This window comes from Cryptomeria japonica, chromosome 6, assembly GCF_030272615.1.
Source record: "Cryptomeria japonica chromosome 6, Sugi_1.0, whole genome shotgun sequence".
Lineage (NCBI taxonomy): Eukaryota > Viridiplantae > Streptophyta > Pinopsida > Cupressales > Cupressaceae > Cryptomeria > Cryptomeria japonica.
In genome coordinates this window covers 587,522,510-587,544,018 of record NC_081410.1, presented here as the reverse complement: position 1 = coordinate 587,544,018, position 21,509 = coordinate 587,522,510, and the positions used below count along the sequence as shown (strand labels likewise).

Below are 21,509 nucleotides of genomic sequence, written 5' to 3'. Positions count from 1 at the left end.
GAATGGTACTGGACCGTCACCATGAAGAACGACGCCCAAGAAATTATTGACAAAGAAAATGACGCATGTGAGGCAATTCTGGGGAACATGCAAGAACTAGGCAAGACCATCCTCCGATCAATGGTTTCGGGGTGGATAAATGACCTATCCGACAGTGTAATCCGGCCGGATTGGGAGGAAAGGTTGGAAGCAGATAAGGTTTCTTATTCCATTGAAGACTTGAGTTTTGCTGGTCAGTTCCATTCAGACATATTGTGCTTCGAGCGTAATCGCTCCAGCTGGAAGGATGGTTTAAGGCACGTGGACCAGTATCTCGAAGGCATGCAGTACAAAATTCGCCATCCTCTCATGCCACCTTTTAGTCCCCTCTTTCAATTATGTATCAAGTTTCAGGAATAGGTCCGCAAGGAACAGGCAGCAGGTCGTGATTTATGGCGAGAATACCTGCATGGCGAAGACCAGTTTCTACAGAAAGAATGTGAAACCAGAATAGAGAAAGTAGTTTCTCAAAAATGCCTTTTTCCCTCCAAATCTTAAAAGGTGCACTTTTGTCCCAAAAAGGTGACAGTTGACTTCTGGTCAACATATTGTAAAGTTTTTTGTACACCTCCCTTTTTTTTTGGATTATTTCAATAGTTGTAATTATCCTTTGGTAGTTATTGCTCCCTTTTGGGGTAGTTGTAGATATTTACCCCCCATTTATGGGTGTGGGTCCCTCTTTTTGTAAGGATGGATCTGGGCCACTTGTCTAGATTAGATCTTGGCCATTCATCCATTTTTGGAAACCTATTTAAGGGGACTGGTTTTCCCTCATTTGGGAGGAAGTTCTTGGATTGTTGCGAAAACTCTGAAGGAATTTTGCAGGAATTAATACTATGGATTACAATTACTTTCAAATTTCCTTGTGAGTGCATGGTCTCCTTCTTCATTTAATTTAGAAAGCTTTTAATTATGTCTACTCATTTTGCACAGCAGTTTTTACCAAGCATCTGATAGAACCCCCACAGTCCATACCATTAGAGGATAGCTGATTGCTTTTTTTCCTTTCTGCATGGTTAATCTGGGCTATTTTATGATTCAGTTCGATTATCAAATATATACATATCATGAATGTAGAAGTTCTAATATTGTATTTGGTAATATGAAAATCTGGTTTCTCCTTTGAAGATTGCACTAAGTTTATGCAAACATTGTGTCTGAATGACTGATGATGCTTAATTTGGTTTCCTGGAGGTGTCTGTCTGCTTGAGTGAACCTGCTGTCCTAGTTAACATTTACAGTTCTCTTTTTCCCTACCCTTCCTTTCTTTCCTCCCAATTTTATCCCCCTTTTTTTTAGAAATCTGCAGTCTTGCTAAATCAGCTTCAAATTAACCAACGTCACCTGAAAGAAAACCGTAAAAGGTCCCTGGGAATTCGTACATGGAATTGCCAATCAAACGTAAGTCCCCTTGTGTTTCCAGCATAAACACATAAAGCCACTGAGAGATCCCACAGTCAAGACCTGACAAAAGAAACCTTGAGGTTATCCCCATTGATCAAAACGTAGAAAATAGCATTAGGGATTCCCTTATTTCAAGAGAGGGTAGGATACTCAGTGAGTTTATTCTATTCTGCGTTGGCCGTATGGAGTTTGCAGCGATGCGATTTCATCCACGTCAACAGCAGCCCAGTTCAGTTGGAAAGTCCATCAAATGGACGTCAAGAGTGCTTTTTTGAATGGTGACTTACAGGAAGAAGTCTACATGACGCAACCCCCAGGATTCAAGGTTGTTGGTCAAGAACAGAAGGTCTGTTGACTAGTCAAAGCACTCTATGGTCTGAAACAAGCTCCTCGGGCTTGGTACATGAAAATTGATAAGTACCTGACAGATCATAACTTTCAGCAGAGTCCTTCTGATGCAAACTTGTATATCAAGCATTCTAGTAATGATATTCTGTTTGTGGTTGTCTATGTGGATGACTTAATCATTACTGGCAGTTCAACACATTTGATCACTGGGATCAAACAGGATTTGTGCTGCACCTTTGATATGACAGATTTGGGACTTCTACATTACTGCTTAGGAGTTGAAGTCTGGCAGACTGAGAACAGTATCTTTCTCTCTCAGTCCAAGTATGCCAGAAGTCTTGTGGATAGGTTCAGAATGCAGGATTGCAAACCTACCTCTACTCCTATGGAACCCGGGCTCAAACTTTCAGCTCAGTCATCTTCACCAGTTGTGGATGAATCTCTGTTCAGGCAACTAGTGGGCAGCCTCATCTATCTTACTCCCACTAGACCTGACATCAGTTTTTCAGTGAGCTACATTTCATGCTTCATGACAGCTCCCAAGGCTGATCATTGGATAGCAGCGAAGCGTGTGCTGCGTTATGTGAGTGGCACTCCTGATTATGGACTTCTGTATACTCGGAGTTCTGATCCTATACTTATTGGTTACACAGATTCTGACTGGGCAGGTTCGGTTGATGACCGAAAGTCTACAGCAGGGTATGTGTTTAGTTTGGGATCTGGTGCTGTCACATGGACTAGTAAGAAGCAGCAAGCAGTGGCTCTCTCCTCGACAGAAGCAGAGTATCGGGGAGCAGTTAAGGCATCTTGTGAGGCGGTTTGGCTTCGACGAATGCTTGCGGATATGCATGTCTCCCAGGCAGGTCCTACTCCCTTGTTCTGTGATAATCAGGGAGTGCTCAAACTCGCCAAGAATCCAGTCTTCCATGAAAGAACCAAGCATGTGGAAACTCATTGTCACTATATTCGACAGCTGGTTGAAGACGGATCCATCCAGTTGCTGTATGTTCCTACCTCGAAGCAGCCAGCGGATATCTTCACCAAGCCCCTTGGTCCTGATAAATTTATAAAATTCAAGGGGTCTATAGGTGTAGTTAATAGATTGAGCATTAAGGGAGGGTAATAGAATATTAAAATAATGTTAATTTTAGTATTAATGCTCAATAGTGTATATTCTTTTTTAGTTAGATCGTCTTCGATCTTCTCAGCAGTTTCTTATTAGAAACTTGCTATTCTTGTAAATATCCTTGTATTATTTATGAGTGTCTTGCTCATTCTGTTAATAAATCAATTCTTTGAAATCCATTGCGTGTCTCGCACTGTTTTACAATCTATACTATCAAATCTTTCATTCTTCTAACAACTTTGAAAAGCAAATTTACTCTAAGCAAATCTATTCTGTTGTTGAAGAAAATATGCAACCACATGATACCAATAAGGTTTCAAAGCAAACTGCAAATGAACTTATATTACCAAAGAGCAAAGTAGCTCTTAGCAACATTCATAAATCTCTCCACACAACAAAATGAGAGAATAGGAGTTTATATAGAATTCCGGAAAACAAATGAAAGGGCGAGATCAATCTATGATCAACGACGGAGATCAAAACATAACAACCCCAATTAGGGTTTCCCAAAATAACAACAACAAATGCATGAAGGACAAGTGGCACAAGGAGCTATTTTCTAGGAAGGTGCATCCTTATCCTCTCGAGTGGCAGTGTGTCCAATGAACCTGGACATGATTGGGGTGACCTCCTCCATCGTGACATGTGGTAGCACATTGACCATGAATTCCAATCTGTCCAAGTCATCTGCACATGTGGCAAAAACACTCTCCCATTCCAACTTCTGCTTCTGGAAGGCATCCTAGATGGACAAGAAATTCGATGCCTTAGTCAAATTTTGCTTCAGGAGTGGTCCAATGATGGCGAAGAAAATCTCCCGAGTTCTGAGTTTTAGACTTTCCAGTTGCATATCATTTTCTCAAATGGTCTCTTTCTCAAACATATCAACAGCTACAAGGAAAATCCTGTTTTGAATTTCTCTAATCTGCTCCTTAGCCTTAATACTATCAGCCTTCACTCTTTCTAGGACTTCACTTCGTGCAACTAATGCCTAGTACCAAGTCTTGAAATCATATGTAGCTCCTACTGCAATGACTTTTCCATCAATCAATTCCCGCTTGGGAATTCCTTTCAACACTCTAAGGCATGGGTTAATTCTGTCTCAGACATCATGAAGGTCGTCCCACGCTTCTGCCACGTTCGCAATTTTGGAGAGCAAAAAAGAAACCTGTCCATATGCCAACATTAGTCTTTCCACAAATGTGGCTGCTTCTTCACTTTTGCTTGCAATCCACTCCTTGGCCTCTCTGGCTGTTATCTTTTCTTCTTCAAAGTCTTTGATTGCTTCCTGTCAAGAATTCAAAAGTGGAGGAGCTTTTGCATCACCTTGATGAAGAGGCTTGGTCAAGTGTTGAATATATTCCTTTAGGCACTCAACTTCCCTTTTGTATTCTCTTTTCTTTCCTATCTCCTTTTCTAATCTCCGCTTTCATGGAAGTAATTGAATTATCCAAGTCCTCAACATCTTGACCCTTTGTAGTTGGTCCTAAGTTGATGGTGGTTATTTCACACTCCTTAGGAGTAATATCTTCCTTTGCCTTGTCCACTTTCGGTACAACAATCTGAATTGTACGACAACCAGTTTCATCCCTCTGGATAGTGGAAAATCTCTTAGTTGGTTTCTTTGCAGCAACCTCCCCTAATCGAGCCAAGAAATCAGCCGTGTCATCATCTTCTTGGACTTCCATAGGTACTTTTATCTTCAACCTCTCTTTCAACCAATTAGGGATTGTAGGTTGTTCAATGCCTTCCTCTTCCCGATTACTCTCTTCACATGGAATATCCTGACCTCCTCGAAGAGCGGAAATCATTCCCTCTTGAAATTCCTCACCCAAAATATCCATTTCATTTTCTAATTCAAGTATCTTCATGCTTGTAGGAGATGGGGGTTCTTCGTCTTCCTGCTGGATTGACTCCATATTCCCTTCATGGATTGCAGAAGGAATCTTTATTTCAGCTAATGATTCGTCCTCACTAGTTAATACATCGTTCAAATTCCTGGACATAGCAGAAGGGGATGGCTCTGATCTATGCTTCTTCTGGGCAGGTTCCTCGTTCACAACTTTCTTCCCCTTTGACCTTGAAGAGCTCTCAACTACTTCCTTCTTTTTCCTGGAATTAGTGTTTTCAATTGGCTCGGCACTTTGGGACGCTTCTGCATTTCAAGAGCATGGTTCCATTTGTCCCAACACTTACGAATTTTGTGAAATAAATGCTTAAGACAGAAGAAAGATGAAAGAAATCAGTCAAAAATATGGATTTTGAACTTTTGGAATTTATTTTTGACTGATTTTGGCGAAAATATGCCTTCACTTCTAGAAATTCTTGGTAAATTTCTTCTTTACTCAGAAAATTTACTTTATCTTTTGAAAATCCTCCAAAAATCTATCTTCTTTAACCTTGAGAGAGAGCAAAACCTTTCACAATCGAACTTTGAAAAGTATGAATTGAAAATGACAAGTCGAATTGATATAAGGCTGGAGAAGTTCGATTCTTTTGGCAACTTCATGTTTTTTTCTTTAGATTCATCGAACTTAGACTCTTTTATTTTCGCCAAAATGGAAACTTAATCTTCTCTTTGAATGAGTTGGCATGGAATCTTCTAGATTCTTGAGTTCAAAATTTCCTAAGTGTTAGAATTATTTTTCAAAAAAATTTCAAGTGTTGGATTTTTGAACATTTCTCTAACTTTTCCAACTTGGACAAACATTTATCTATGGCGGATTTTAAGTGTTTCATGCCATTTTTATCTTTTCTCTAGCCACTTATTCCTTCTTTCTTAGTGAACTTGGTCATCTTCATGCCATACTCTTGTTTGCTAGTTAGACGAAGTTCATTTTTGTCAAGCCATCTTAATTCTTCTTCTTGGCGGACTTCAACATTAGTTTATGTCATCTCCGCTTGCTTCCTTTGGTGGACTTCATGTGATGTTGGATGTTCTTACCATATGCTAGGGTGGAGTTCATGTTTTACAAGACAACTTACTTCTCTTCTTTACTTTTCCTTGACACATACCATGCCATTTTTAACCATCTCATGTGGTAGGCAGACTTGAAGATTGGTAGGCCATTGTGCATGGCAGACTTTAGCATTGTTTTGCCATCTTCACTTTGATGCCTAGGCGAACTTTAAGTGTCCTTGGACATTTTCTTTGTGCTAGGGCAAACTTTACCAACCTCATGCCATTCCCTACCTTGGGCAGACTTGGCAACTTGTTTGCCATGGCGGACTTTAACTTTTACAAGCCATTGCCATTTTGGCCTTGGACGGACTTTACTTGACTTAAGCCATTTCCTATACAAAGCATGGCAGACTTTGAGAGTCATTGGACATTCCTTGAGGGCTGATTTTACCTTTGCCATGCCACTTCCTTTCTAGGTGGTGGGCGGACTTTGTCTTTGGCTAGCCATCTTCACATTCCTCCTAGGCGGACTTCATGACACGTTGGACATTGTCCTCTCTAACCTTGGGTGGACTTTACTATCTCTTGGACATATGCATGGCAGGGTTGCTGACTTATTAGACAATGTTGGAGGGGCGGATTTTCCCTTATGTTGGACATTTCCAACTCCTCTTGGGTTGACTTTCTAGCTTCCATGCCAAGGTTGGGTGGACTTGAACAATGTTTGGACATGATCAACTCCATTGACAACAAACTCCGAACCGGCATCAAACGTGATCTTCTCTATTCTTGCCATGAACACTTGGATGAATTTTTCATGTTTGTCTGGAACATCTGGAACAACACCTTGTCTGGAGATTTTCCCTCGCTTTTTACACTTAGAGACACAAATTTTTGATTTCGAAGATTTCACCCAGTTGTCGTGACCTGAGCGACCCAATCTTAGTCAACTTTCAAAAAAGTTGAAAAAGAAAAAGAAAGCAAAAAGCAAACAAGAAGGCAAAAAAGCTACATCCTGAATTTGTCCCAAAGTGACAAAAATTTAACAAAGAAAAAAAGAAGGCGAAAAGGTTGCTTCCCGAATTGGTCCCAAAGTGCCAAAAATTAAAAAAAGAAAAAAAAAGCAGAATCTCACAAAAATAGGAAGGTGTCAAAATTGACCCTAAGCAATTGCGTTTTTCGTCCTTCGGTCCTTCTGAGCACTTTCATGATGTCCAAACACTGTTTCGAGCATGATATCCCTATTTGACCTAGATGACTTCTCAAAAACTCTAACTCCAGACTCTCAAAGAAATGGACTTACGAAATTGCACTGCTAAGACAAAACCTTAAAAAGCAAACAACTGGGGGTCCCCATTCGCAATGGGATGATGTGTGAAATAGGTCACAACAAAACGATAAAGCAACATGGATTCGAAGACTTGGATTGTTGGGAGCTTTGTGACGTCAAGGGGCATTCCACTAGCTAGAAGAAAGTCCAAAAGCCTATTCAGAAGCTTATGTTGGGGGAGGTGGAGGTTTTAGGCCAATCACTATTGATTTTCCCTAGAGACAAAGTGTATTGCAAAGTTTACCAAGAAGGTGGGGTTCAGGAATTTTTGAATACCTTGTGCATTGTGGGAGAGGGATGATAACGTTTGTCGGTTTGGAAATGACTTTCCAAAGGAAATCAAGGATCAGGACTTTGACATACACGATAGCACAATGTTGAGGGAAATAGAGGTTTGAAAGTCTATTGGGGTTTTGGGTTCCATGATACAACCCATGAGATATGATGGTAGGAAAATTCCACAATCCTATGGTATAACAAAGTTTGGGGCTCAAGAATTAGATACTGGACATGCAAGAGGATGCTAGGGATGAGAGCTTGGGAATATTGATTATGTGGTATAAGGTTAAGTGAATCCTCAAAGGCCCATATCCAATCAAATAGAAAGAAAGTGAGAGTTGAGGATTGAGGACTTGGGAAACTAGAGGAAACATTGATAGGTAAGGTGGTTCTCGAAAGCCAACAAGAAGCAAAAATGGAGGAAGTATGGAGGCAATGGGAATCAAAGGTTGAAGGAAAAGCATTTTGACACAAGGAAACCCAAAACTCCAATGAACAAGTCAATGTTTGGGGTTGGGGGATGAGGAACTTGATGAAAAGGTAATCAATGCTGAATTTCTAGATTAGATTGCATTTTAATTTTTGCAAAAATTAAAACACAATCTAATCCATAAATTCAGCATTGATTAATATTGTGGATTGTGGAAATATGATATCATTAATTGATGAAAAGGTACCAATGCAAGTAAAATCCCAAAAACCCAGCCAAGATAGGAAAATGACATTGAAGCCTTACATTTAGAATTTTTTTCATAGTATGATATTTAGGCACATGATAAGGACATGGGAGAAGGAAAACCACAACACCAAGCACAAATTTACCAAGGCTGGTTCGTTGAAGGATTATTTTGATTGAATATCAATGATGCGAAAAGTAGGGCCAAGGAAAAAAAGGGGGCTTTGAGCATGTGCCAACACATAGTTTTGTGGAAGTCTTATTGTTTTTCTTTTTTTTATGTTTTGAGAAAAAACCACGTTAAAAGGGTAGAATTTCACTATCAGGTACATGGTATGATGCTGTTTATAGTAATATGGAGTAACTAACTTGTGGTGCACATGAACAATATTTAGAGAGGATGGCCTAATGGATGACAAGTATTACTTTATGGGTAATTTGCAGAAGAAGTTATAGTTGGTAATTAGTTGGGCTAATGTGTGAGTCCTTATATGTATAAGGATCATGCTGTCATAAAATTATCAAGGATTATGGATCAGTCCCCTCCTATTGAGTAGTAAATACAAGTGTAGTGTAGAAAAGTTTAGAGCAGCAGATTTTTCTGAAGTGGCTCCTTCAGTAATATTGTATTTTGTAACCCTATGTCAATGTCAAACTTTATCCAATATGACATATTATTTTAAGAAATTGGGCACATTTGATTAGCTAAGAGATGCCGTGCTTTAGGTGGTTCTCAATAATTACAACATATGGCCTATAGCTCACTAGGTCTTCTGCATTTATCATGTTGTCTATTTGAAATAATGATGCCATGTATCAGATATCGTTGCGTATGCTTAGAAGTGAAATAATTTTCATTTTATCCAATAATTTCACCTAGTATACCTCAATGTGATAGTGCTGTAATTTTTTAGCTTGCCCCAATTGGGCTAATGATTTAATGTCATCTTGAAATATTAATTTATTTGGTTGACAAAGTTTTTGATAAGAGCTACTTGTGTAACTTAAATGCTAAAATATCTTTTGCAGGAATGCAAAGACTTGGGTTTTGATGTCATAGATTTGAATGTTGACTCACTCATGATTCCTGAAGAGAACCTCTTGCGGCTGATTAGGATGATAAAGAGTGAGAGGTTAAAAGTAAAGCCTAAATTTGGGATACAGTTTGAGGCAGCTGCTATTCCATCAAAGGACAGACTATTTGGGTCCTTTGTTTATCCTTCTAAGCAGAAAGGTAGTGCGAATTTTATTTTTCTATAGTTTTACATGTGCAGTTGGATGTGTCTATTTTGAGGATTTGGGAAAATGATTATAACAATTGTGGTTTCATTTATGACATAAATATATATTGTCCCATCCTATGCTTCTTTGGAAGGATGCATGTCTTCTATTGCTTGTTTTTAGAGATGCAAGGATGACACCAAAATTAGTTTTTGTTATACCATGTAATTGATATCTTTAATCTGAGTTTCAGATTCTCGTTGTTTGAGAAAATGAATATTATGTTGTATACTATACTCTGAGAATGCCAAGTTGTAAATGTTCTGATTGATAATTGTCAAATGCATGATTATTTCAAATGGTCAATCGTTTTGATAAAGTACTTTATTAGCTTAGCTTCATATATTTTTGTATTTGGTAAAGTTTTTGGAGCTTGGGAAAAAGCAATCATGATTTAATCTGGCAATCAGGTTTTAGATTCTGGGTCTGGGTTATCATATTTTCCAGAAACACAATGCTTAGTTGCCATTTCAGGTTTTAACTACCTGCAGTGTGGAACATATTACAAACAACCATTTCTTTAGCCATTTTAACAGCCTTACATTTTTTTATTCTATTTTGTTTTTTCATATTTAAATTTTTTAATATGTATAACACTGAAATTTCTACATAAGTTAACGTGATTATTTTTAAGATAGGCTGTATATCATTTTTACAGTATTTAGTATTTAGTGGTATATAAAAAATTAATTTAATTTGTGATGATTTTATTAGGATTCAACTGCATAAATATAATCCTGATAAATCATCACATAAGTTGATACTCTGTGGAAACACCACTTTCCTTTTATTTTTAATCAATTAAAATGGCAGAGCCGTATATAATTTTTTTATTAATATTAAGACAGTTTCATCCGCACCCAGGAAGGACTTTCTCAATCATATATAATATATATATATTGCAAATAGTTTACAAATATCTCTCCTTCGAGCAGCTAATAAAAAATATGTACTAATATTCAACACAGCTGAGACAACTCAAAAGAGGACTGCTACAAAGATTAATCCATCAATATAAATCACCTAAAACTCAACTGTCATGAGCCATCAAAATCTAACCAGTGCTACAAAATGATCAAAATTGGGAGCAATCTGAGATAGCAGACTAGTACATATCAAGGATCAACTGCCCAGTACCATCTACAGCAATATGTTTCCCTTTATCATGAAAGACAGAAACACTAGAAGCATAAATACATGGCAGAGGAGTCATCCCCACCAGAATCAACAACATCAACACTAGAAAAACCACCATCTTTGTCATCAACAGCAGAATAGACAGCACTACCATCTAGAGCAGTAACAAAGGAATCAACCTGAAGAGCATCAGAATCACCGGGCTATGGAGAGGAGGCATTAACCACCACAATGTCTTTTCAACGGGCCTTCCATCATGGTCACAGATCACATGACTGTATGAGGTTCTGAAATGGGTTTGCCTTCGATATTATCATTCTTCTTATTTACTTGCATTGCAACACTATTGGCAACCAAAGATATAGTGACTTTTGGAGAAAAGTTAGTAATCATGCATTTACTCCCTTGAAAAACATCCTCACTTTTAACATTCCAGATAAACTAAAGAACTTTTGAAGGAATGACAAATCACAACTTATTCAAAAAAAATGAAAAATTTACCAAGAGGAAACAAATATAAGATTCTGCCATATAAAATATCATACCAACTAATTCTAGGTTTACCAGACACATAAGACCAAATAGGTTAAAAACCATTGCTAGATCAATTTAGAAAACTGACATTCAAAAAACAAACGTATAATAGATTCAACCTCACCAAAGATCAGACAAGATTGAGACTTACGACCTAACATAACCTTACAAATAGCGAATCTATTAAATAATAACATTCACCTAAAAAAATATTTCTTGGGCTCAATTATATTAGATCAAATCCTCTTTAATCTCTTAAACGAATCATCAAAAAAGTCCAAAAGAGAATAAAAATATTTGGGAGTAACATCAAAAAATTTCTTACTAGCCGCCTAGCTTATTGTTGGAGTAATTTTAAGACAATTATCTAATTATTTATAATTAGGTCCTTAAATTGCTTTTTCACTTAAGCTAAACTTAGGTGCTTTATTTTATCTAGGTATTATGCTTTTTTTAGTCTGAATTCACTTAGAGGCACTTCTAGTTATCTTTTTTAGCTTGTAGTTAAGCTTAATTTAGCTCCTACTTTGCATTGCTTTATTTCTTCTAATTTTAGGATAAGGGCATCTCTTGCTTCCTATAATGCAAGTCTTTTTTAGCTTGTAGTTGAGCTTCATTTAGCTCCTACTTTGCATTGCTTTATTTCTTCTAATTTTAGGATAAGGGCATCTCTTGCTTCCTATAAAGCAAGTCAGTCATTCATTGTAATTGCACCTTCTTGAGGGAACCAGGGTGAATTTTCTGTACTTGGGGGCCACTTGGAGTTCTTCATCTTAGTCATACCTTTTTCATTTCATTGCATCTCTCACTTTTGGAGAGGGGTTTTTTCCCATGTGATTTTTCTCCTTTTCTCCATTTAGAGAGACCTCATTGGTATGAGTTGCATTGCTTTGCATTGGTTTGTACATGAGTACCTAATCAGGTTGTCAAGACTCATTCATGCATGCATTTTGCATTCATAATTAGCTTATCCCTAAGTTAATCTTAGGTCTAATTATTTATTAATTAGGTACTTTAATTGCTTTTTCACCTATGCTAAACTTAGGTGCTTTATTTTATCAAGGTGTTATGCTTTTTTTAGTCTGAGTTCATTTAGAGGCACTTCTAGTTATCTTTTTTAGCTTGTAGTTGAGCTTAATTTAGCTCTTGCTTTACATTGCTTTAGTCCTCCTAATTTTAGGATTAGGGCATCTCTTGCTTCCTATAAAGCAAGTCATTCTTTCATCGTAATTGCACCTTCAATATTGAATCTTCTATTCTTTTGTGCATTAATACAGAATTCTCTGGTTGATCATCAACTTCTACACTTCCACAAATTATCACACACTAATATAAAACACAGAAGCAACCATCGAACTCAAAAATTTTAACCATACAAGAAGTCACTTTCTAGATAGTAGAGATATCAAATCTACTCTGGATGGGATTCCAGTCCATCAATCTACAATTCTCAAGGATTTCATGAAAAGATTTAAGAACTTTACAATATCAAGCGTTAACTGAACAACCTCTAGTAGATGCCAATAGAGAACTTTTACCAAGCTCGATCCACCAAATAGAACTAAATCCCAAATCCTGTCATTAGACGCAGAAAAGACCTCATGACCTCTAGTTAGCTCTTTAACATAAACTCATGCCTTCCAAATAGAACAGAAAACAGCAGACCCAAAGGGTTTAACTTTGAAATCACCAAAAAGAATATCCCACACATACAACCCCTTCCAATCAGAATTCATTTAGGCACATAGTTAGCAATATTATGCCTAAAATATTGACATAGCTTTTATAACCCATTTAATTGCAAGAGAAACCCCTTGTATTAAAATATCTTTAAGCCCATACTACCAACTTCTCTAGGAGTAGTACATTGTGCCCAAGAGCTAACATGTCTCTTCCTTCTTCCTCTTACCCTTAGATCAAAGAAAATTTCTAATAAACTTATTCAGTTGATTAATATGAGAAGAAACAAGAAGCCAACATGAAGAAAAATAGATAGTGTAAGCAGAAAACACTTTCTAGCAAACTTGGAACCTACCAGCCAAAGAAAGTAAAATACCTTGCCACATCACAATCTTACCACTTATTTCATTCAAAATTCAGTCACACAAACAATTCAAAGAAGGGTTGAGAGGAAAAGGGAAACCCAAATACTTGACAATAACATTAGGCTGATAGAAAATCCAGCCCTTGTCCAACAGCCAAGAAGGATAAATAGTATTGCAAATCAAAAGCTATTTTTGTGCACAACTTCAGAATCAGAAGAAACACATTAGAAATCCAATTCGTTATCCAGCACTTTAAATTATCCTCTCCCAAATTAAAAAAAACAAAACGAAGTAGAGGTGTCATTAGCAAAACTAAAAGCTCAGCACCATAATCACTGGAGGATAGAGACAGACTTAAAACAAGTGCCTAAAGAAAAATCCCTTAAAAGATAATGCAGTGCTTCAGCAGGAATAACATCAAGATATGGGGCAATGGGACAGCCTTGTCTAAAGGATTTGTGAAGAGGGAAGAAGTTAGTCAATTTGAGCAGAAGCTTCTCTAAACAAAACACTAAACATTTTGCAAAAGAATATACCAAACTCAAGTGCCTTAAGCATGAGTAGAATAAAATGCCATTCAATTCAATCATATTCTTTCTTAAATCCAAAAGAACCATAACAATACTCTACGTAGAAGACTTAGCCCAATGCATTACTTCCCAACTGGTGATCAAGTTATCAAGAATTTACTTCCCCTTAACAAAACTAGTTTGGGAATAAGATATAGCATAGGCAACTCTTTCTGCATCCTCAAAGCTAATAATTTAACAAATATTTTATAGGAAACTTCGATAAACTGATAGACCTCTAGTTATTAAACTGAGAATGATCGCCTCCTTTGGGAATAAGCTTAATAACGCCTTTATTAATGTGACTTCCCAAAGAACCAGTCACAATGGCTTCATTGTAAACTTCTAATAAAACTTGCTAATCCAACTGCTATTAGATTTGTAAAAATCTACCAAAAAGCCATCACTCCATGGAGCCTCACCCTCGTCCATATAATAGATAGCATTAGAAACCTCATCAAGAGAAAGGTATTTATCTAAGGCAATCAAATTATTATGACTAGGTTTGCAAGGAACAATCTTAAGCACAATATTTTAGCATTATAAACAATGTCATTATCATCACCTTTAGCAAAAGGTCGCTATAGAAGTTAGAGTAAGCTCACCTACTATCAAAATCATCCTTCAACAAAATACCATAGGTCGCTATAGAAGAGTAAGTTCACCTACTATCAAAATTATCCTTAAACAAAATACCATTCACATCAGTGCCAAAATGATCTGTCTTGCATGTCTGGCTTTGAAAAATTTGAAGAAATTTTTTTTACCTTTGTTCACCAAATATGTAGCCACGAAAGTCTAGATCTAAATCTTGCCCCTCAATGCTTATAAAATTGATTACACCTTATAGGGTGCTTAATCTCAATGGCCTTATTTTGTAACAAAACATCAAAAGGCTAGCTCTAAAGGTTACTTTCAAGAAAATCAATTTCTCTTGCAACCTCCTAACCCTCTTTGCTCTGACCTTGGCTTTATGTGTACCAGAAATCCTCAATAAAGAAATAGGAGAATCAACAACCCTACCCCACCTACTAATATACAAGCCTATAGAAAACTTGCCAAAATTCAAAACCCAAAGATTATATAAAGTTCACACAAGATGAGTCTTTTAGGTGAGATATATTAAGTTTATACAACCCCTTGAAGGAACAAGGAGACGTAGAAGGCTAAGAGATAGGGAAAACCTCAAACTCAATAGGATGATGACTGGAAAAGGTTGTGATGAGAACCTAAACAACATTATTATTCTGAACTGGAGGGATATAAAAAGAGGATTTGTTCACCATAAGTCTGTCCAATCTAGCAAACACCTACTTATTGCCTTTCTTAAAATTAGACAAAGTAAACTAAATCCCTTTACTATATATCCTTCTTACAGCCCATTAGAGGATCCACAAGGTTTCTTTTCCTTTCAAAATTGTCTCAAAAACAATTTCATTACCTTAACATTCAAATTTACAGCCACCAATTTGATCCACACTATTCTCAGTTATATTAAAGTCACCTCCAACAATTGAAGGAATATCTTTAAAATTAATAGCCAGACAATTGCACAATTCAGTTTGATCTTTATAATAATTTGGGGCATAAATGGAGCAGATACGAAAAAAAATACTATCTAAATTCAATTCCACCTACACAACCCTACAACATAGAGAAGACAAATGTCCCAAAATATTCCAACCCAAAGAAGGATCGAGAGGAATAGAAACACCTCCCTCTAACATGTTTAGATGGAAAAAACTATATAGATTTGGGGCAAATCACTTTATGAGCACCTTCCAAATAATAGACCATAGACTTAACCTATTGTAGCAACAGAGCAATCAATGTTAGACCCTGATTTACAAAGAGACTTAACCAAACATTTTCTGTTATGGGCCTCAAGGCCTCTACATTCCAGCGTAGAATATTCATCAAAACAAATTAAAGAGAGCGCAAAAATTAACTAGTAGCAGAACCATTTCTCCCATACAGAACCTTTCAAAATAAGAGGGTACATCATTATTTTCCAATCCAGTTGTAGAAGATTCCGACTTGTAATCGTTAATAGAAAGATCACACCCATTATCACCACCCAAAACAGAACCACCATCACTCAAGGAAGCTTTTGTCTTTTAGAACATTGTTTATTATTTTTAGAACCCAACTCAGAATTAGCACTGAAGGCTTTACTTAAAAGAGCTAACTAAAGGCTCTGAGCTGTTTGTAAACCTTAATAGAAACATCACACCCATTATCACCACCCATAACTAACTCAGAACAACCATCATTCAAGGAATCTTTTGTCTTTTATAACATTGTTTACTATTTTTAGAATCCAATTCAGAATTAGCACTAATCTCTTTAGTAGAATTTGAACTGAAGGTTTTTCTTACAAGAGCTAACTAAAGGCTCTGAGCTGCCCACACCCTTTAACAACCTTATATTATTTCCATTCACATTAGAAACTAGAGACGGTAGGAGACATGCAAATAAGAAACAGGATGAGTAGCAAGAATGACAATATATTCTTCATTGTTTTCTTTAACAATCTTGGGGCAAAACCTTATCAATATTACCACCGTATCCATATTAATATCACAAGATTCACATAACCCATATTAATATCACTAGAGAGATCAACAGGATTCACAATTCAGTTGTGGTCTCATTTTGTTTTAATTGAGGGCAAGCTGACCTAATATGATCATCATTTTTACTGTATAAATAGGTATTCAAACTTCCCAAGGTAGAAGTCTTAATTTTCTGCAGAGACACATGCAAAGGAACAATGTTAAAATCTGGAATATAAACATCATGCTTCAATAAAATTAAAATTCTAACATTCATACGAGAAACAGAAACTCTAATGTCTTCCCACTCTATAACTTCAACCAAGGGCTTATGCAGTTGAGGTAACAAAAAACATAAGGATGGTGGGACGTTATAGAGCTTGATCCATTTAGGAGAGGAAATAATTAAAACTACTTCATCGGGATTTAAAATGGTGTCCCATGCAAATGCTCGAAAGAGAAATTTACCAACATTCCAAGACCTTTATTGAGAACCCTCTTATGCATTCCATTGTTCTTAAGACAATTCAAAAATAAGCCCTTTTGCAACATTTGACAAAATGATACATAAAGCCCTTATGCATTCCATCATTTTGCCCTTATGCGTTCCATCATTTTTGCCCTGTGCTTGAACGGGCCTTCCATCCCACACCAAGAATCCAGTTCCTTCACCAAGCAGCAGGTTGTCACCAGCAATGATGTCCCTGAATGATCTATTGCTACCACCATCACCAATAAACACTTTCTCGACACTTAGCATGACACTGCATCTAGATGTTGCCAAAACAAACTCACACACCTGTAATAAATGCAGGACAAGAGATTAAAGAGGATATGATAAACTCAAGATAGGTACTCATCTAATATTAAAAGAGAGAGAAGCCCGCCAAAATAACAACACCAAATACAAATTTTTTTTATAAAGACCAAGGAACATAACAAAACACAAATTAATGAGACTGATAAGACTAATTAACCCCAAAGGAGAGAGCTTGACAAGGATGATAACGGAGGATGACCCTTAGATACTGACATTCTTACTTATATATGTGTGTGTGTCAGTGTTAACCCGGAAACTTTTGGAAACCCGTACTCTGGCTGTCCCATAAATTAATGATTGAATTTTAATTATTTGTTTGACTTCCATTCTCATGCAAACTCTCAATTTAAATTATTTAACACAAACCTTAACATAATGATAAGGTTTTATAATGTATATAAGCCATGTTTTTATACGAATATTTAAAATTTCCCTATATATTTAAAATTTTCCCTATATATTTAAAATTTTTCCTATTTTTTATATAGCTGTCCCCACTGCTGTAGGGTAACATATATATATACTATTTGAAACAAATCTTTGCCAGTATTTTCAGAGTTTGTTATATAGTGGAAAGAAATGATTTGGATCCAATATTAACCTAAAGTTAAATATACAAAACCCTGATTGAATACCGATCGATATGGTAACTTCATTACACAATCAAACCTTATCCCAAACATATCCACCCAGAACCTATGTCACCAGAAACAAGAAACTTGAAATGGGGCAATGCAATGGGAAAAAATATTGAAAAGGTTGAACTCTATTATTCATTTACATTATATTTCATTGCTAGGAAACTCTCTATCAGGCCAGGGGTGAGATTGTAAGGTTGACATTTTTTACATTAATAGACTGTATGTTGGTAAACTGTTGGTCAACAATTGAGTAGTCTAGCACATTGGGAAACTGTTTTCTAACACTTCTGCATCCGTTCATCCCTCTTAACCTTTGTGTGGAGGAGATAATCTGCCACAAAAAATTTAATCGACTTGGCCTAAAATCTATAGAAATGTTTTTTTTCAAAGCAAATATGTAGAATGTTCTACTGTGCTGGTAATTGGTAGCAGTCAAAAGAGCACGACCAGGTTTAAGTTCCCCATGATTCTAGCAGGTATGTGCTGAGGCTGTGGTGAAATGATTAGGGTATGGGATAGTTCTGAGGGGCATCCATTTTCACGAATCTTAACTGTGGTCCAAAGCTGACGTGTTCTTTATATTTCTTGATTGTAGAAATGATTGAAGATGTGGATTTATTAATCAGGAAGGCGGAGAGGTGCTTGGACGTTGGAGCAGATTTAATCATGATTGATGCAGATGGTGTAAGCACACATTCAGAGTCATTGCGCACTGATGCTATAGCAAAAATAATTGGGCGCCTGGGCCTTGAGAAAACTATGTTTGAAGCAGGCAGTCCAGAAATGCTCGAGTGGTTTGTGGGAAGATATGGATCGAGGGTGAGTTTATCCATTACTTTGAGGTTTATTTTTAAGGTTAGAATACTCATTAATGGATTGTGTTGAATATTTTTTCTGATATTTTTAACATATTATCCACAGTTGTGCCACTTCTTTATGAAACGGCATTTGCATTGCTAATGAGTCTCTCTTGATGTGTTGAGCTTGCCACTTGTTAGCTTTTTTTTTCGAATTTTCACTAGTAGTGTCAAAACAATGGGACTAATATTTGGACCTTACCCCTTGTGACTTTGTCATCTCCAGCAATATAAGCAAACGCTGAATAGACGTTTTGTTTAGTCTATATAACAAACTCTTTTATTGTCTGCCATAAATGCATCTTATCACTTTTATATTGCCGTGATAAGAGTGAGACACTCGCATAGTTATCCAGGGGAGCTTCTATGTATTATGTTGCAGTTTTACTAGCTGCTTTGTAAACCCTATGAACACTTTGATTAGCTTTTCTACACCACAAAGCAATAAACCAAAAATATACTTTGATTTGATTGATAATTATTTGTTGTTAACCCACAATCCCTCTGATGCGCTGGTAAATTTAAAATTTTGTACTGCTCATCATTTTTTGTGCTTAAAATCTTTCAGATGCCTCCATATTATTCTCAATACAAATTTTTTGTGCTTAAAATCTTTCAGATGCCTCCATATTATTCTCAATACAAATTTCTTGTGCTTAAAATCTTTCAGATGCCCCCATATTATTCTCAATACAAATTTCTGCCCAATTTCCTATTTCAGCTAAAAAGAATTTGATAATATTTCCTTCTGTTGATTTCATGCAATTATTTGAAATGAAGGCGTAATATCTCACTGTTGCTTGCTTTTACAGGTTAACCTCTTTGTGCATCATTCTCATGTAGGAAAGTTGGAGTGCATCAGAGATGGAGCCATTGGAATAATTCCAAGCTCTTTATCTCAGAGCCACAAACATGGCCCAGCTATCTTTTTCTAGACATTCATGGAAAAGCAAATTGCAGTAAAAGCAGTTCATGGATATATTGTGGTTCAGGGTATAAGCATTAAATGTGTTTATAGTGGTGGCAAATTATTTTCACTGTATAATGGACATGCTAGAATTCCCGTTTCAGAGTTCCTGCAGCCCATAACTTTAAGTTACTGAAACTTGCATGGGCGGTGCTCAGATCACCTGTATTGAGTGATCACGTAAATCTTTGCTTGGAAGCATATATTGTATGGATTTGTGTTCTCCTTTGTTGGACTTTATAAGTTTGGGTTTGTCTCTTGGTTTTAAGCAGTGTTTGAAATCGAATAAGTTTTCATTAGATTGAAGCAAGCTACTCTGCTAATTATCTTGCTAGTCATTTAGCTCAAGATCATGATTTAATCGAAAAAAAAAATCTTGCTTTAGCAGTTTGGTGGCAAGGACTGTTGTTTCATCCTTTTGTCCATGGTATGCAGAGTTGTGCCGCAATATAATCACATACTTTTATGTACAAATTGTATTATTTTTCGAAGATGTTAGATTTCATGCTTTTGTAATGATGTTTTAACATGGATAAATAGAGAAGCTATAATGTGGATCCAAAGAAAAGGTTATCTCCATTAAAAGTTCTCTATTTCTGGTTTTTGAGAACTTATTTCTACCGAATTGTAACAAATGCCCCTCAATTTTTATTTTTTACTCATTTCACAACTAATATAAGATTAATCAACCAAGCATCTTCCATCTTCCATCTAATCTAGAGGGGTCAACTTCATAACTTATCCACCGCTGGGTGACAACTCTATATTACCACTCTACAAAGCAGTAAGCTCTCAATGTCAAGGTTATCCCTAGACCTAAACTTAAACCTCGAACTTAAACCTCGAGGCTTCAGTCGTGATAACCCTACCTATATATCTCCTTTGAAAATCAAAGGTTTTGTAGTTTATACACTAGTGATAGAGAGAATTCATCCTCTCTTATATGAGACTTGAAATCCTTTTTTATAAGCTTGAAAAATTAGTCTAGTTACAATAGAATCACATTTCAATCAAGCATTGGTTCCTTACCAATCATTAGTATACAAACATATATCATTTCAAAATCTTAAGTGTTCACATAGTGATTGGCTTAAGCATGCATAATAAGTTGACTACTTAAGGAAGATAAGTAGTAGAACAACTTCCTACACTAACTTTGAGAGGAGGGGCTTAAACATGCATAATAAGTTGACTACTGTAAGGAAGATAAGTAGTAGAACAACTTCCTACACTAACTTTGAGAGGAGGGTAATGCAAAAACTTTTACAGATCATTACAAAAAGTTACAAAAACTTAATAGAAATAAACATAATGTTATGCATACCACAACATAATGATTTATGTGTGGAAAACCTTTCCGGGAGAAAAACTCCATAGTCCAAAAGTCATCCAATATATTATTTAGAAATTAATAACATATTGCAATATACTTGCAGAGCAAGCTCTTCATAGGAGGACCACCAATCAGAAATTTAGAGGTAACTCAATAGCTATCAGACTCTTACACACAACTTTTATTTCACGCATTTCATATATAGGAGATACAATATAAGAAACCGTCAAACGATATTACAAAACCATGGGTTAAACCACCCAATAAAGTAGAGTTGACCTTATCTTCAATCTAGATGCCTTATGATGTGTCAAAACACACATCAACACGTGTTCCTCTCTTTTACAACTCATTTATGTGTCTGATATATTTTATATTTCCTATTTCAAGAGCTCAAACTTTTAGAGGTCGTAACTTGTAAATCGGGTGTTTGATGCGTCGAAAAGCTCGCAAAGTGCTCTATCACCTGATAACCCGCTACGCCGATTACGTCCACTTTTCAAGGCATTTTGAAGTCTTTAAATTTTTCAAAATTAAATTTAAACCCTTCATTGCACCTTTCAAAAATGGAAACTTTAATATCTTCAAAACTAATTATGATCTTGCAACAAAAATTTGCCAACATGCTTGTCTAACCGATTGGAAGCTTTAGGAAGAATTTCACAT

General features: G+C 36.3%; 1 protein-coding gene across 1 annotated transcript in view; it reads left to right on the top strand.

The window, feature by feature from the left end:
- The window catches only part of LOC131035662 (protein HEAT-STRESS-ASSOCIATED 32), a 100,404-nt gene extending 80,507 nt beyond the window's left edge, over positions 1–19,897 (top strand). Inside the window, exons 3-5 of the mRNA XM_057967376.2 lie at positions 9,134–9,338; positions 18,282–18,505; positions 19,356–19,897. Of these exons, the coding sequence (XP_057823359.2) occupies positions 9,134–9,338; positions 18,282–18,505; positions 19,356–19,478 (552 nt within the window). The 3' untranslated portion in view covers positions 19,479–19,897. The remainder of the gene's footprint in view (positions 1–9,133; positions 9,339–18,281; positions 18,506–19,355) is intronic.
- The last annotated feature ends 1,612 nt before the right edge of the window (positions 19,898–21,509 follow it).